Source organism: Phascolarctos cinereus, unplaced genomic scaffold (genome assembly GCF_003287225.1).
Source record: "Phascolarctos cinereus isolate Bilbo 61053 unplaced genomic scaffold, phaCin_HiC Scaffold_726;HRSCAF=1367, whole genome shotgun sequence".
In the NCBI taxonomy this organism is placed as follows: domain Eukaryota; kingdom Metazoa; phylum Chordata; class Mammalia; order Diprotodontia; family Phascolarctidae; genus Phascolarctos; species Phascolarctos cinereus.
This window is the reverse complement of record NW_027556098.1, coordinates 302,925,730-302,941,784: the sequence shown is the minus strand read 5'-3', so window position 1 is coordinate 302,941,784 and position 16,055 is coordinate 302,925,730. Positions and strand designations below refer to the sequence as shown.

Here is a 16,055-nt window from a genome sequence, read left to right as displayed (position 1 = left end):
CATTAGGTGCATTACATCCAAGGCCCAAAGTCCATCATTTCTATGTTTTACACTGAGTTCTAGAAATACAAATCATGGTTTAAAACTCTGTGCTTGATATCACCTATTCACTTCCCAAATTTATTTTTCTTTTCCTAAGCTACTTTCTCACAGTGGAGATGCTTTTACTACTATGGTCTCCTCCTCTGATTGATGGATTCTTCCTGGAACTTTCAATAGAGGAAGTTCCCCCATCATCCTTGCTCACATCTAGTCTGGCTCAGCTCCTGATTCTCCAGTACCTCCCTCCTTTTCAGCTTCTTTTTACGTGTTTTCTTCCTCCATTAGAATGTAAGCGCCTTGAGGGGCAGGGGCTATATTTCTTTTTGCTTATATTTATATTCCCAGTGCTTAGCACATAGTAAGTACTTAATAAATTCTTGATTTAATTTATAAACATTTTTGTACTTGTACCACCTTTTCCTTTTTCTTTGATCTCTTTGGAGTATGGGTCTACTAATGGTATTGCTGAGTCAAATGTATGCACAGTTTAGAAATTTATTTAGTATTGTTCCAAATTGCTTTCCAAAATGGCTGGATTAAATCATGGTTTCATCAACAGTGCATTAATGTACCTGTTTTCAAATAATCCTTCCAAATATTGTCATTTCTTTCTTTTGTCACCTTTGCCAATATGACAAGTATGAGGCAGAATCTCAGTTACTTCACTTTGCATTTCTCTAATTAGTTGTTCTTTAAGTTTTGAATATTCTGCCTTCCCTGTGTCTATTGAATTCCTGCCCATCCTTTAAAACCTACCTCAATACTACATCACACCTATCAGATTGGCTAACATGACAAAACAGGAAAATGATAAATATTGGAGAAGATGTGGGAAAATTGGAACATTAATGCAGTGTTGGTGGAGTTTGTGAACTGACCCAACCATTCTGGAGAGTAATTTGGAACTATGCCCAAAGGGCTATAAAACTGTGCATGTCCTTTGATGCAGCAATAGCACTTCTAGGTCTGTATCCCAAAGAGATCATAAAAATGGAAAAAGGATCCACATGTACAAAAATATTTATAGTAGCTCTTTTTGTGGTGGCAAAGAACTGGAAATTGAGGGGATGCCCATCAATTGGGGAATGGCTGAACAAGTTGTGGTATATTAATGTAATGGAATACTATTAAGTTCATAAGAAATTATGAGCAGGTAGACTTCAGAAAAACCTGGAAAGATTTGCATGAACTGATGCTGAGTCAAAGTGAGCAGAAACAGGAGGACATTGTACACAGTCACAGAAACATTGTTTGATGAGCAACTTTGATAGATTTATCTCTTTACAGCAATGCAATGATCTAAGACCGTTCCAAAAGACTCATGATGGAAAATGTTATCCACATCCAGAGAAGGAACTATGGAGTCTGAATGCCAATGGTAGCATATTATTCTCTCTCTCTCTCTCTCTCTCTCTCTCTCTCTCTCTCTTCTCTCTCTCTCTCTCCTCTCTCTCTCTCTCTCTCTTCTCTCTTTCTCTCTCTCTCTCTCTCTTTGTTTCTTCTTTCTTGTGGTTTTCCCCTTTGGTTCTAATTCTTCTTTACAACATAACTAATGTGGAAATATATTTAATATGAATGTATATGTATAGCCTATATCAGATTGCACGTTGTCTTGGGGAGAGGGGAGGAGAGGAAGAAGGAGAAAATTTAGAACTCAAAATCTTATAGAAGTGAATGTTGAAAATTAAAAATAAATAAAAAGATAAAAACCCACCTCAAATGTAATTTTTCCATGGAGTAATGTATTTTAATCCTATTGTAATTCACATTTACCTTGCTTAAACAATTCTTATACATTTATTCTTTTGTATTATATTTATTATATGCATTATATTCCCCTACTAGACTATAAACACGTAGTATATTTCATCTAAATTTTGTATATCTTCCAATGTCTAGTACCGTGAGCTATACACAGCAGGTACTTAATATATGCTTTTTGATCCCCTTTCTCCTTTCCTTCTCTGGCCCAGTTGCTTCACAAAAATTTTCTGACATATAGCACTTCTATTTACAAGCCATAAAATAATTCTAACCATGACTAGTAAATGTAAGCCAATTGTGTATGTATCAAGGAAAAGGAAAGTGGTCAACTTTGAAGTAAAATTAGATAGAATTTTTAAAAGTGTAATAAACTTCTAACACTCTTAGAATAGTCCACATTTAGTATAGTCTTTCAACATTAAAAAAAAAGTCTATTCCTACCGCTCTCCTCAACCTCTTTTCGTTAAACCTTTAGGCACCAGTACTTAAGGTAGATATAAAAATAACTTTTTTTATTTAATGTTTTCTTCCTTTTAATTCCAGGCAACTAGGTGGCATGGTGAATAGAGTGCTGGGCTTGGAGTTAGGAAGACCTGAATTCAAATCAGACCTCAGACATGTGTTAGCTGTGTGACTCTGGGCAAGTTTCCCTAACTTTAAATGAAGGTAATAATAGCATCTACCTTAGAGTGTTGTTATAACGAGATAATGTTTGTAAAGTGCTTAGCATGGTATCTGGCATACAATAGACATTACATAAATGATTATTCCCTTACTTAGTATTGTAACAGTATCATTTTTTATTTTGTAAAAATTGCAAAAAGGGCTGTTTTTGTTACATTGCAGACTAAACTTAACAACAACAACAACAGTTAACACTTATATAGCACCTGCTGGACAAGTATCTTAATACAGATTCAGAAAAGTTGAAAATTCCTAGAACTCGGCACAAAGAAACATAGATCTCACAACATGACTGTGAAGCAAGTTAGCGTTATTGAATGGAGATACAGTTAGCATTTATGTAGTGCATCAAGGTTTTCAATGTGAAGGCTTCCTCTGGCAGAATGGGAAGATGAGAACAATTTGTTCCCACAGCCAAGAAGGCAGCTAAAGCAGGTGCTGTGGAACACCTAGAGCAGGGGTGAGGAACCTGTGGCCTTGAGGCTCTATGTGGCCCTCTAGGGCCTCAAGTGCAGCCCTTTGACTGACTCCAAACTGCACAGAACAAATCCCTTTAATAAAAGGATTTGTTCTGTAAAACTTGGACTCAATCAAAAGGCTGCACCCAAGGACCTAGGAGGCCACATGTGGCCTCAAGGCCGCAGGTTCCCCACCCGTGACCTAGAGGTTGGTCAGACGTGGAAGACACCAAGGTCATCCACTGCATCCTGGGTCATTGCCAGTCATCCTGACTTTTGTGCTGCCACTGGACTTCAGCAACTGTGGAAGAGACAGTGAGGCTGATGATGCTGTGCAACTCTGCCTCACTTAAATGCAATTCACACAGAAGTCAAGATTTTACCCTCCTGATATCATTGGTCCTCTTGGAGAGCAAAGGATGAACAACAACAAGGTTTGCATGCTTTAAAAATATTATCTCATTTTATTCTCACAACAACCCTGGGGAGGTAGGTGCTACTATTGTCCTCATTTTACCAATGAAGAAGCAGAGGCAGACAGGTTAAGGGGCCCATCCAACTAGTAAGTGTCTATAGTTGGATGTGTACTCAGGTCTTCCTGACTTCAGGTTCAACACTCTATCCGCTCTGACATCTAGCTGCCCTATAAAAAAAGATCAGTCAGAGAGAATGACAGAAACAAGTTCACTCAGCCCCAGTTGGAATTAGGAATCCCACTGAGATCATCTGGCAATAGGAGTACCTTTTTTTCTCCCCAACCAGTAAAATTTGGTGGGTTTTTATATGGTTCTTATCTGGGTCTAGGCATTGGGAGAAAAGAAAAGAACCTGGATCTAAGCATTGGTGGTGATTTATGTTAGTAGAGGGAGGAAAGATTACAGGCAAATTAGTGGCTAGTTTATATCCAGTCTCCTCAATATCTTTGGGGAAAGGTGGTTTAACTCTGGTCTTATTTTGATACAATGAGAGCTTCCTTGTCAGAAATTCCTGGGCTTCCCCAGGGTTCTTCATTTAGTGGATCAATGAAGCCTACTACATTCCTCATAAATCTCTTAACCTCTATTAGCCTCAGTTTCTTCATCTATAAAAAAGGCATAATCACATCTGAAATAGTTTACAAAAATGTTCTGAGGGTCAATGAGCATTAAGTGGCTAAATGACTTACCCATAGTCAAAGTTAATACGTATGTCAGTGGAGAACTTAACTATGTTTCCCTTTACATAAGGCTGGCCCTCTAACCTCTAACCTAGGAACAGCTACTAGGTTTTAAGATCTCTTCTACATCTATCACTATAGTTATCTTTTCTTTTTCCTCAATGAGGGAAAGGTAGAAGAGAGAGGAAATAGATTTTTCTTAATTGAAAAACATTAATTTTAAGGTTTTAAATAGGCAACAGGTTGGCATCATTCAATACAGATTTTTAAGAGGAAAAGGTTTAATGAGACCAACTATACAACATCTTAAAAAAAGCATATAGCCAAGTGAAGATTTTTTTCCCCAAGATAGAGAACAAAGAGTACATCTTTAAAACCATAATAGGAGAGACAATGTTTTGGGGAATGAAGGGATCTAGGCTTCAGGGATTGGGCTTAGAATTTGCCAACAATCTGGTTTCTGCGGCATGCAACAGGCCTAAAAAGACTGTGTGGTCTGTGGTCCCTCCTTGGTTGAATGGATAGGGCTCTTCTTGGGAGGCTTTTTTTTTTTTTTGGTATATACGTCAAGGAAAGCACAACTTTCTATCTGCAACCAAACTCTGCTCTATCTTTGATTGCTTCCTGCTAGAAGTCCGCTACTTGTGTTTCCTAGTTGTAAATGTTGCTATTCTAGGACTTTACTTTCAATTTTGTTTCAAAATGTTCCTGATGCATCCTGCCTGTGTCCAACTTTGAGCATCAACTCCCCTCACTGACTATGCTGCATTTGTCTTCTGGTATGACCCCATCTCTCTTATTATCAGTAGTCGAGGGAACATATCTTCACCATCTGTTGAAAGGAGAGTCATTGTTTGTCCATTAAGTGACCATTTTTATGCTGTCAGGCTGTCACCTGGGAGGTAGGGGGAAAAACCTCTTAACACCACAACTCAAGGCAATTCGGTTTTACAAACATTTATCATACACCTACTGTGTGCAAAGGGCAAAGTGCTAGGCACTGAAGAAGTTCGAAGTTTGATTAAGATATGGTCTCTGCCCTCATGGAGTTTTCACTGTATTAGGAGAGTTAAAATTACATTCATTGCTAATTATCATGCACAGTTACATATAATTGATTTGTTGTTGTTGTTGTTCAGTTGTGTCTGACTTCACTACTCCATTGAGGCTTTCTGGACAAAGATACTGAAGTGGTTTGCCATTTCTTTCTCCAGCTCATTTTACAGATGAGGAAACTGAGGCAAACTGAAGGTTAAGTGACTTGCACAGGGTCACATAGCTAGTAAATATCTGAGTCTGGATTTGAATTCAGGAAGATGAGTCTTCCTGGCTCCAGGCCTAGCACTCTATCCTCTGTGCCACTTACCTGCCCAATAAGTGATTTAGAGAGGAACAAAACAACATGCTATACAACATCCAAGGGGGAGAAAATTTCAAAGCATAGGACAGAACATTTATCTTCATAGCAATTTTCTTCAGGAATAGTCTTACTTTCAAATCTCCTATAGGTACAGTAGTCTTTGAAGAATTCAAGCAAAAAAAAATAGAAATTAAAATCTTTCCATTCTACAAGGATATGTTATTGGCACCTGCCATCTACTTACATCATTTAAAAAATTCTAGTTATTTGTATATGAGTACATCTCCATCCTGAGTAGACTGTAAGCTCCATGAGAGAAGGAACTTGTGTCTTCTTTAATCACTGTATTTCCCCCAGGCCTACCACCATGCTCTTCAGGTGGTGAGAGTGTAATGAAGGGTTGTTGAAAGCTGCTTAAAAATAAAGATCTTGAAGAAAGTGGAATTTTTTATAACTGTAGGATAGAAAAGGTTGACTTTGACAATACGATAGTCTATATTCTGATGAAAAGTTCAGAATTTCAGGACAAATTCTCAGCTGGATTGGTTTCACCTTTAAAATAAACATTTGAAGGGTTGTATGCTCAGGAAAACAATCAAAATGTCTCCTGTGCCTTTAGAATCCTGAACTTCTTTCAAATCTCACCTCATGTGACACCTCCAATTCAAGGCCTTTCTGGGTCCCTCCAGGTGCTAGGTTCTCCCCCCCCACACACACCTTATTTTGCATTCACTATTTACAAACCTATAATTTGTATTTATCTGTGTACTTGTTTCCTCCCGGTATCAGTCAACAAGCATTTATTAATTGCTTACTTTGTTCCAGGAACAAAAGACAAAAAAACCCATTCTAGGTCTTCTGGGAGCTTACATTCTATCGAGGGAAACAAAATACTGTATGAAAAGAGCTTGAGATTCCCTTGGTGTGGAGGTCACATAGGACTTGAACTCAGGTCATATTAACTGTGAGATCAACTCTCTATTTACTATATCAGATTATCTTGATACCTGCTAGCTATGTGACTCTAGGCAAGTCATTTCACCCTGTTTGTCCCAGTTTCTTCATCTGTAAAATGAGCTGGAGAAGGAAATGGCAAGCTATTCCAGTATCTTGGGGTCCTGAAGAGTTGGAAACGACTGAACAACAACAATCACTGAGTAGTCCTGGGGCTCTAAACAAAAAGAAAAGTGACTGCAAAAATAGTTTGTAAATCTAGGTTGAAAGATAGTAATCCTAGATGGGCAAGCATCTGTGAAATCGGACTAGGCACTAGCTGTAAAAGCAAGAACAGAGAAGCAGAGAAAACTCCTGAAGCCTGAATAATGCATAGGTTCATGATTGTGAAGATCACGTAAACCTACTTTAAACAATGTAGTGTGGACCAGGCTTAAAATGGGCTGGAACATTTTCTCCTCATTATTTCCATAATAAACGGTTTGAGGTGCGGCGTTTTTGTGTGTTTTCTTTTGTACACCAATTCACAGTTGGAATAGGGCCAGCATAGACCTATTCTTATGAAACCTGGCCTGGTAACTTTATTAGCCTAAGGCTGCAGGAACCTGGGTTTCTTTCTTTCTGTCAACCAGAAAGATAGCCAGCCAACAACCTGTTACCGTCATATGCCCTTCCTCACCACTGGCAAGCAGTGATTCTGCGGTTCTGACTCAAAGAATGCCACCTTCCAAATTACCAGATCTAGTCAGCCAGCTCTTACAGAAAGCAGTGACTCAAACTGCAGTGGGTCTCCGCCCTAATCCCGAGATCCCCTCCTCTCTTTTCTACTCCTTCCCTTCCCTCCGGTTCTGTTATGACCTTGAAAAAAATATGCCAGAATTTAGGTTGGCAGGAAGTTGTGATTTCAGACCTGGTATCTGATAAAGGCTTCCACATATTGTAGCTTTCTCAATAGCTAAACCACATTTCAAAGAGCCATCTCTGTCAGAATTTTCCTAAATGCCCTTTGGCGTTTTGGATGCCCACGTGTTGGTACCCTCCAGTAAGCACTCCTTTAGTTAAATTGTGCAGAGGCGCGGATGGATGTGTACAAATGCCAGTAAGATTTGCCAGGGCAAATAACATTTCTGATTGCACAAGAAATTGGATGATCCCATAGCCTTCCCAAATTTGTTAAATGATCGGCAGTTTGCAAAGTACAAATGCTAGGGGAAGGGAGGGGATTCTAAAAATGTCTTGCCTTTTCTTTCATAGAAGCAGAACTAGCTGGGAATTCAATTCTAGCAGAATTCCACCCAGCTCCTTCGAGTGGGTGTACTGGGTGGTTTCTTTTTTCGTAAGGAAGCTTCTCAGGAGGGGCGCTGGTCCATTAGGGGAAGAGGGGGTGGTTGCGGGAGAGCCTTCCCTGGCACCAGAAGCCCCTGCTTGAGTCACAAAGCCTTCGATCCTTGGGAGATGGAAGAGATCAGTTAGGTGCTTAACAGAAGCAAGCAGGTCCGAGGCTTGCTTCCGGAGACTAGATGCCAGGCAAGCGCGTGCGGGGCCGCGCGCTCCCAAACCTCAGAAGCTGGAGGCTCGGGGGCAGGAAGGGGCCAGGCTGGGGCGGAGGGGGGCGGGTTCTGGGGAGGGGGCGGGCCCAGGGGCGGGACTCGGCGCGGCGGCGCTGGTCCGCTCCAGCAGCGTTTTAATCCCCTCTAGCAAGCCGCCGAGCAGAGTGCGGTTTTCTTTACATGGCCCCGACGGGAGGAACGCAAGCTGGGGTGGCTGCCCCCCGGCGTGTGCTCTCAGTGAGCCTCGAGTCCTAGGTGTGGGCTCCTCTCCAACCTTATCTCTTGTTTCCCTCCGACCGCTTTTTCCGAGAAGATATGACCGAGTAGCTCCCCGCTCAAGGGCGGGATTTGCTTGGGATTTTCTTCATGGAAGCGATGTCCCCCCAGCAGGAGACTCTGGGGGGACAGCCAGGGCGCTCCTCTTCTCTGACTGGAGAGTCCAGGATCGTGGGTGACACGGAGAGCAAAAAGGTGAGGACCTTGACCCATAGCCTCCTTCTGCCCTGTGCACCTTCTCCGAGCCCCGAACGAAAAGCGGCCACCGAAGCCCTGTGCGTGAGCTGGGAGCCCGGGACTTTCTATCGATAAGGATGATGACCCCAGTCTTCCGAAATGAGGAGACCTCTGTCTTCTGTTCTATGCCTCTAGCTGCGCCTTGGTCCGAGCCTCTTTTCTTTTTATCATGGAATCACCTCCTTTCCTCCTTGCATCCTTTAGCAAAGATCCCCACTCCTTACTCCTCCCCCCACCCCGCTTTCACCCATATTCCAGGTCCCTTTTCTCATTTTAGCTTACAGCTCCTCTTGCGATCCCCACCTCCCTTCTCCATCCGCTGCTCGGATCAGAGTTCCAGCTCCGATCCCTATATTCAGGGGTATAAGCTCCTGAGATTGGGGTGGGGGGAGGTGTCATTTTCCTCAAGGACCCCCGTCTCCCATTTGCCTGTGAGACTCCATACTCCCTGGGGGTCATCCTTCCAAGAGCACTACTCTTTAATTGCGATCCCCTCGAAGGTTAGCCTGTCTACTAATCTGCTTCTCCGCGGCTCCCCGCCCTCCTCCCCAGCTAAACAATGCGTTTCCTCCCAAAACTGCTTGAGCTAAAGAGACTTGGCTTTGGTATTTGATCCCGTCTCCATTTCTTCACCTTGCCCGGGTTGGATGTCTTCTGCAATATGTTATTATTAGCTTCCACCACCTCTCTCCGTCCCCCATACCCCGGGTTCGGTGCAGTACTGAGCTATGTGGTGTCTCAACTGGGAAGTGGGGTCGGTGGGCTTGGGTATGTTGCTTCGAGTAACCCTGTGGCCGCACCAGCCGAGGTTTGGTGGAGGAGTCAAAGTTGTTTCTTGGTGTGCAGTTGAGTGTTTAGATGACCCCAGGGCAGAATTAGAGTCAGACCTCTTAATTGAAGGTGGCTTCCACTGCCCTTAACCTTGTCCTCTCCAGTCTTCAGCCCCTAGCCCCTCTGCTGGAAAAAAAGGTTTTAGTCTAGTGGAGACGCTTCCTCCTGCTGGTCTGGGGAGAGAGGCGCGTGAGTGCCAGGGCTGGGGGGCAATGTGAGTGTCAAGGCTGATTCTGGAGGACGGGAGGAGAAGCGTTGAGCAAGTTGTAGCTTTTCATTTCGATAAACACAGCTACGGTGCAGCCGGATCATTTCTGATCTGTCATATTCACCTGGAACCGTTCCAAAGCAAGTGCATTTTAGCCCGACCTGCTTAGCTAGACTACTAGGAGATTGATTATTGAGTTCTTAGCAGCACCTGCTTTTCAGACTTACAGAACCATCCCGTTGCTTGGGCATTCTAGTTTTAAACGTAGACGTACCAGTCCAGCTTCCTTGGGTACCAGTCAAGGTAATGATAATTTTAAGAACCATAACTTGCAGTGATAGTTAATAATAGTTCACATTTACGTAGCGTTGTAAGTGCTAGATGTGAGAAGTCATCTCCTTAAAAAAATCCTTGAAGAATTGTATGAATACCACTAGTTCCTAAGGGAATTATGCAGACAACCCCAGTCCAAATCTTTCTGCCCTTCATAAATCTTCCCGACCAGGTTCGCATAGGTTGGCGGGAGAGCTCCTTAGTAAAAGCGTGAATTATTTTTCTTTCTTGACTGGTTGCAGAGGTGATCTGTGACCCCTTCTCTAACCATTGGAATAAAAGGACTGTGATGCAAAGGCACTTGCTAAACTCTTTAAGGACTGGCTGTCTAGATTCCGAGGGACTATAAGGCTGGGATTGTGTGACTGCCGTCAAGGACTTTGGCTCACAGTCAAAGAGCATTTCATGAAGATGATGATGTATCTCCTGTAATGTTGGCTCGTCCGTGACGGTGAGGGCTTCTGTGTGCTTTTTGTTTGGGGGCGCGGGGGGGGGGAGGTGCTAATATGTGATTTGAAAGTCTTGGTCTTCCCAAAAGGAATGCCCCCAGCTTTGATGTAGGGTCAAGAACACAGGAATTGGTGGCAGAGGACCTGAGTTCAGAATCCTAGGTCTATTATCCAACTTCCTGCCCTTGGGCTAATTATTTCATCCTTCTAGACCTCAGTTTCCTCATCTTTGAAATGAGGGGGTGGGACTTCAAGGTCCAGGACTACTGCCAATGTCCATTCCAGCTCTAAATCCTATGATTATATGAAATAATAAACAACAGACTTTCATCAAGTGGGTCCTGGGAACAACTTTGCCAAATGTAGAGTTGGCTAGTCATTTGGTAATTGGGTGTCTCAGTTCAGGAAATAAGATAATGAGAAATTCTGGCGGCAGCATAGTACTGTGGAGTGAGCACTGTCTGGATGGAGAGAACCAGGATTCAAATACCACCTCTAATGCTAATTACCTGTGTGACCTTGGGAAAGGCACACCTGGCTAACTTCCCTGGCTTCCTCACCTATACAATGAGGCAGATGGACAAGATAAGCCCTCAGGTTCCTTCCAGCTGTGTCTCTACCATCCCATATTCGATTTTTTTTCCTTCTGCCATAATGGATTAATGAGTGTTAAGTGTACATGGAACAGACCATTAAAGATCTTTATAATCTGTCAAATGAAGGAAGGTCCCCCTTTACCTTCTTCCATATTCTTGCCTTTTTCCTTAAGATAACCCTACCTCCTTTACAAACTTTTAATGGGCTGCTATATCCCACAACTCCCACCTCTCTCTTTTTTTTCTAATCCTTATTTAAAAGGAAAAAGGATCATAACAAACTTGCTTGTGTTAAATTTGTTTGTGAAAGAGAACAGTTTTAATTCAAGTTGGTTGTGTCTGCATAGTTCTAGACTCTTTGACTAATAATGGAAGAATGATCATATGGATATTTGAGTGTTGAAATCTTAGCCATAGGACTGGAAGAGGGATGGTAAAGATAGGTATCATAGAATAATACTGAACTGGGATGCTGGAAGCCTGAGTCCTTTGCCTGCCACTGGCTAACTGTATTACCTTAGGTAGGTCACTAACCTCTGGACTTGAGTTTCTTCATCTCTAAAATGAAGTTTTTGAATTAGATTATTTCTGAAGTTATAAATTTCAGAGTCTAAATCAAATCATCTAGTACAGTCTTCAAAACCTCAGCATGGTCAGTAGATGTGACATTGGGCACTGTTGAGAATAGTGACGTGGGTAGATCTCGGATGAAAAGTCCAAAGTGTTTTTAGGCAGCGACTGTTGTTGGAATAGTACAGTGCCTGTCACAGTGACAGTAGTAGCACCAGAATTTGAACCCAGTTACTTTGACAACAACCTTGGCACTTCTACTCAGGGCCATAGAGCCTCACTGAGTTCTAATATGTTTGTTTACAAAAGAAAAGTTCATCTCATTATATTTTAGTTATACCTTATATAATGATAACAATAGCTAGCATTTATATAGGATGTTAAGGTTTGCAAATCACTTTACATATATGCTTCACGTGCATTACACATGTGTAATACATCATTTTAAGGCAGCTAGATGGTTTAGTGGGTAGAATGCTGGGCAGGAAGACCTGACTTGAAATCCAGTCCCAGTCACTTGCTAGTTGTGTGACCCCGAGCAAGTCACTTAACCTTTGTTTGCCTTAATCCACTAGAGAAAGAAATGGCAAGCCACTCCAGTATCTTTTCAAGAAAACACCATGTCCACGGGGTCACGAAGAGTTGTACATAACTGAACAACACAATGCATCTTATTACATGTTATCTAATTTGATCTTCACAACAACCCTGTGAATTAGATGTTATTATTATCCCCATCTTACAGATGAGAAAACTGAACTTTTCCCAGGGTTGCAAAGTTAGTGTTTGAGGAAGGTTTTGAACTCTGGTCTAACTGACTGCAAGTCCAGTATTCTATCCATTGTACCACCTAGCGGTTATATGTAATACCCAGTGACTTGCAAGGAAACATGAGATTTGGAGTCAGAAGATTTGGGTTTGAATCCCAACTCTGTCACTAGCTTTGTGCACTGGGGCTGATGACTTAGTCTATCTGGGCTTCATGGACCTAATCTTGAAAACAACATAAGAATACCTGTAACTACCTGCCTTCCTTGTAGGTTTGTTGTGAGGAAAATGCTTTGTAAGCGTTAGTTGTTGTTGAGAGTACCTAGGGAAGTCCCCAAGTCAGGACTCTGCAGTTATGCTCTGAAATTACATGGAGAAGCCAATTAAAACCAGTTCCTTCTGAGAAGGCTTTCTGTTCAACGCCAAAACAATCTGAATCCTGACCTGTCAGTGCTGATTGAAAGCTACTCATTTTTCTTTTCTTTTTTTTCTTTTTTTTTCCCAAAGGAGGTGGGGGAAGACAGCCAAGCCAAAATGATGCTAAAATAGCTCTAACATTTTGAAAACTGAATAAATCTACTAGCAGCAAAAGGAGTCTAAATGTAGCAGCTGCAATTGCACCCTTTATTTCTGATTATACTGCCCACGCTTTCCAAATCAAAATATGTCTGGAGGCATGTACTGCTGGAACTCCCCTAGATCTAGGTTTGACCTTGTGAGCCACTTTTTTTGCATGGCATGGACAATCTAGGAAGGTTAGAGGAGAATGTGTTATTCACTCATGATTCTGAGAAAGGCTATGCTTATGGCTTTGATGGAACTATACCAAAGAATGTAAATAAACCACTTAGGCTGCTGTCTCATTGCATGACTATAGACAAAATTACTTGCTTCCTCAACTGTAAAATGGAGATAATTATAGCACGTACCTCCCTGGCTGTTGTGAGGACAAATGAGATAATGTAAACATCTAGCACATAGTAGGTAATTTTGAGGACATCTTATATTTATCTTTCCTAGACTGCATAGGTGAACACACTACATTGACCATCATTCTTTACCCTGAAGTTAGTGAGCACTGTTCTATAGAAGGCTGTCTCTCACAGGGATAATGGAAGACATATTAAACAAGTTGTAGTTTTTGATTTGGATAGTTGGGTTGCAACCAGATCTGTTATTCTATTAGAAGGGCAGCTTTATCATCTTCACAGAGTAAGTTTGAATAGCTTAAAACTCTCCCAAGACTTTTGGGACACCCTGCATATATGTACCTAAGTACAGGAGACTGGCTCTATGTCTGCGTATGTATTTCTATATACTCTCATCTTATGTTTGTATAATCTGGATAGTAAATAAATGTCCATCAATTGATGACATTTAATGAGTACTTTGCTGTATTTGAATTTTTTCTGGTGGGGGGCGGGGAGATTGTGTTGCAGAAGACAGGGAAATATATTTTTGCAAGGGTAGAAAATAATTGCATATGAAAATATATCAAGTCAACTGTAATATAGTTGAAAGTACTAGATTCAGAAGGAGACTTGATTTCCAAACTGATCTGTCACTAATTACTTCTGTGAATTTGAGCAAAATACTTCCCTGCCTTGGGGCCCAATTTCCTTATAAAATAAGAGGATTGAGTTGACTAAGAAACCTCTGAGGGCCTTCTAAGTGCTAACATCTGGTGACTCTGCCTTTAAAAATATATGCAAATGAATGAAAATTAATTTCTTGTAAACAAAGAAGATGAAGGCTGAAGGGGAGACGAGTTGTGAGGTAATCAGGATGTAAAGTTGCTATGGGAGGGGAAGAGAATAGGCATTTCTGTAACATTTCCTATGTGCCAGGCACTGTGCAAAGTACTTTTTATTTTTTTAATTTTTTTTCTAAGCAATTGGGGTTAAGTGACTTGCCCAGGGTCACACAGCTAGTAAACCTCAAGTGTTTGGGCTGAGGCCAGATTTGAACTCAGCTCCTCCTGACTTCAGGGCTGGTGCTGTATCTGCTGCGCCACCCAGCTGCCCCCAAAGTACTTTTTACAAATATTATATGATTTGATCCTCACAACAACAAAGGTTCAATGACTTGCCCAGAGTCACACAAAACTAGAGTAAGTGTTTTGAACTCAGGTCTTCCTAACTCCAGGGCCGGTATTCTATTGCCATCTAAGGAAACACTCCTCCCTATAAACAGTAAGAGATCCTAAGGCAGAACTTGCTAATTAAGGTAATTGTAAATCATAGGGGCATGGATCCTGAGGCCATCTAGATCAACTCCTTTATTTTACCGATGAGGAAATTGAGTTTTAGAGAATTAAGTGAGTGGCCCTGCTCACTAGTCATACAGAGAGTACATGTCAGAGTTGGGACTCCCACTTATGCTCTCCCAGGTCTTCTGATTACTTGTTTCTGAGCTCTTGAATACAATCTTATGTTATTGCCATAAATGTTGATTCTTTATTAATTCATTTTACACTGAGCAGCATGGGTGTGCTGGCCTCTGAACCAGGAAGAATGGATAAAAGTCCCACCTGACATGCACTAACTAGCTGGATGACCCTGGGCGAGTCATTTAACTCTAATTGCTCTGGGTAATTCTCTAAGACTGCTATAGATTGCAGAGACTGTGCTAACCTTTTTTGGTAGAAGAAAATTCTTTGACCAGGAGTTCCCAGTTACATTAAAATGACAGGCCTTATCCCTCACAGTAATGCTGGCTGCCCCCCAATACCTGGAATTTACTCCCTCTGTATCTTTACCTTGTGGAATTACAGGCTTATATATTTAAAGCTGGAAGGGATCTTAGAGATGATAAGCCCCTCATTTAACAGATGAGGAAACTGAGGCCTAGAGAGACAAAATGACTTGCCCAAGAGAGTCAACAAAATTAAAACTCAGGTCCTATGACTCCAAACCGAGTGTTCTTTTCACTGCTATACCATATTGCCTGTCCTTTCTCATCCTTTAAGGCTCTACCAAGGTGTCAACTTCCCTGAGTTCATCAAGTGAAAATATTCTTTCCTTTCCAAATTTTCCTAGAGTACTTTGCCTGAATCTTTCCTTTGACCTTATGACCTTACTATCTCTGCATGCCTCATACATCCCTCAACAAGATTGGAAGGTTCTTGATAGAAAGGATGCCATTACTTTTCATCTTTGTCTCCCTAGCAACTAGCACCCTTTTTGTTCCTGTTGTGTTTCAAGTACATTTCCATCGAATTAGTATATTAGTAGCAAATACTTTTGAGAAGGCTGGGTGAAACAGGTCAGCCAGGAGAGACCTGAGTTCAAATATCGGCTCTGACACTCATTAGTTCTAGTACTTGTTTTACTAGGTTCCTGTGAGGATATAACTAAGTAATGTATGGAAAATGACTTTGTCACCTTTAAAATCTTATATAAATGCCAGCTATTATTTTTGGTCTGCTTTTTGTGATTGATTTTTGCCTACCTGAGTGTCTGTCTCATCTGTCTCACACATTTTAATAAAGCAATTCCATTTGGGGAGGCCGGCTAGCCTGGTTTCCTTCTTGATAATGCCATCTTGTTTGCTGCCAGAGCGCCTTTATGCATTCTCCAGATTTATCACAGTAGGCTCAAAATGCAGAAACTCATGGGACTGTGTTTGACCATTATATGTGTAGGCACATGGAATCACACGTTTCTGAGAAGTCTGCTGTGGTGCATGCACATGGGAAATAGCTCTACATTTTTCTGCTCTTGTAGGATCTTTTTTATTGACTCTAGGAAGAAGCTCTTGTTGCCAGGATTGTTATGGCTTTTAATAAGAGCACAATGGTGATTTATTTATTAGCTCAAG

General features: G+C 41.5%; 1 protein-coding gene across 1 annotated transcript in view; it reads left to right on the top strand.

Annotated features, from left to right (window-relative positions):
* Positions 1-8,065: 8,065 nt before the first annotated feature.
* ARHGAP20 (Rho GTPase activating protein 20) overlaps positions 8,066-16,055 on the top strand; it is a 161,855-nt gene continuing 153,865 nt past the window's right edge. The window contains 1 exon segment of the mRNA XM_020989804.2: positions 8,066-8,439. Coding sequence (XP_020845463.1) covers positions 8,335-8,439 — 105 coding nt within the window. The 5' untranslated portion in view covers positions 8,066-8,334.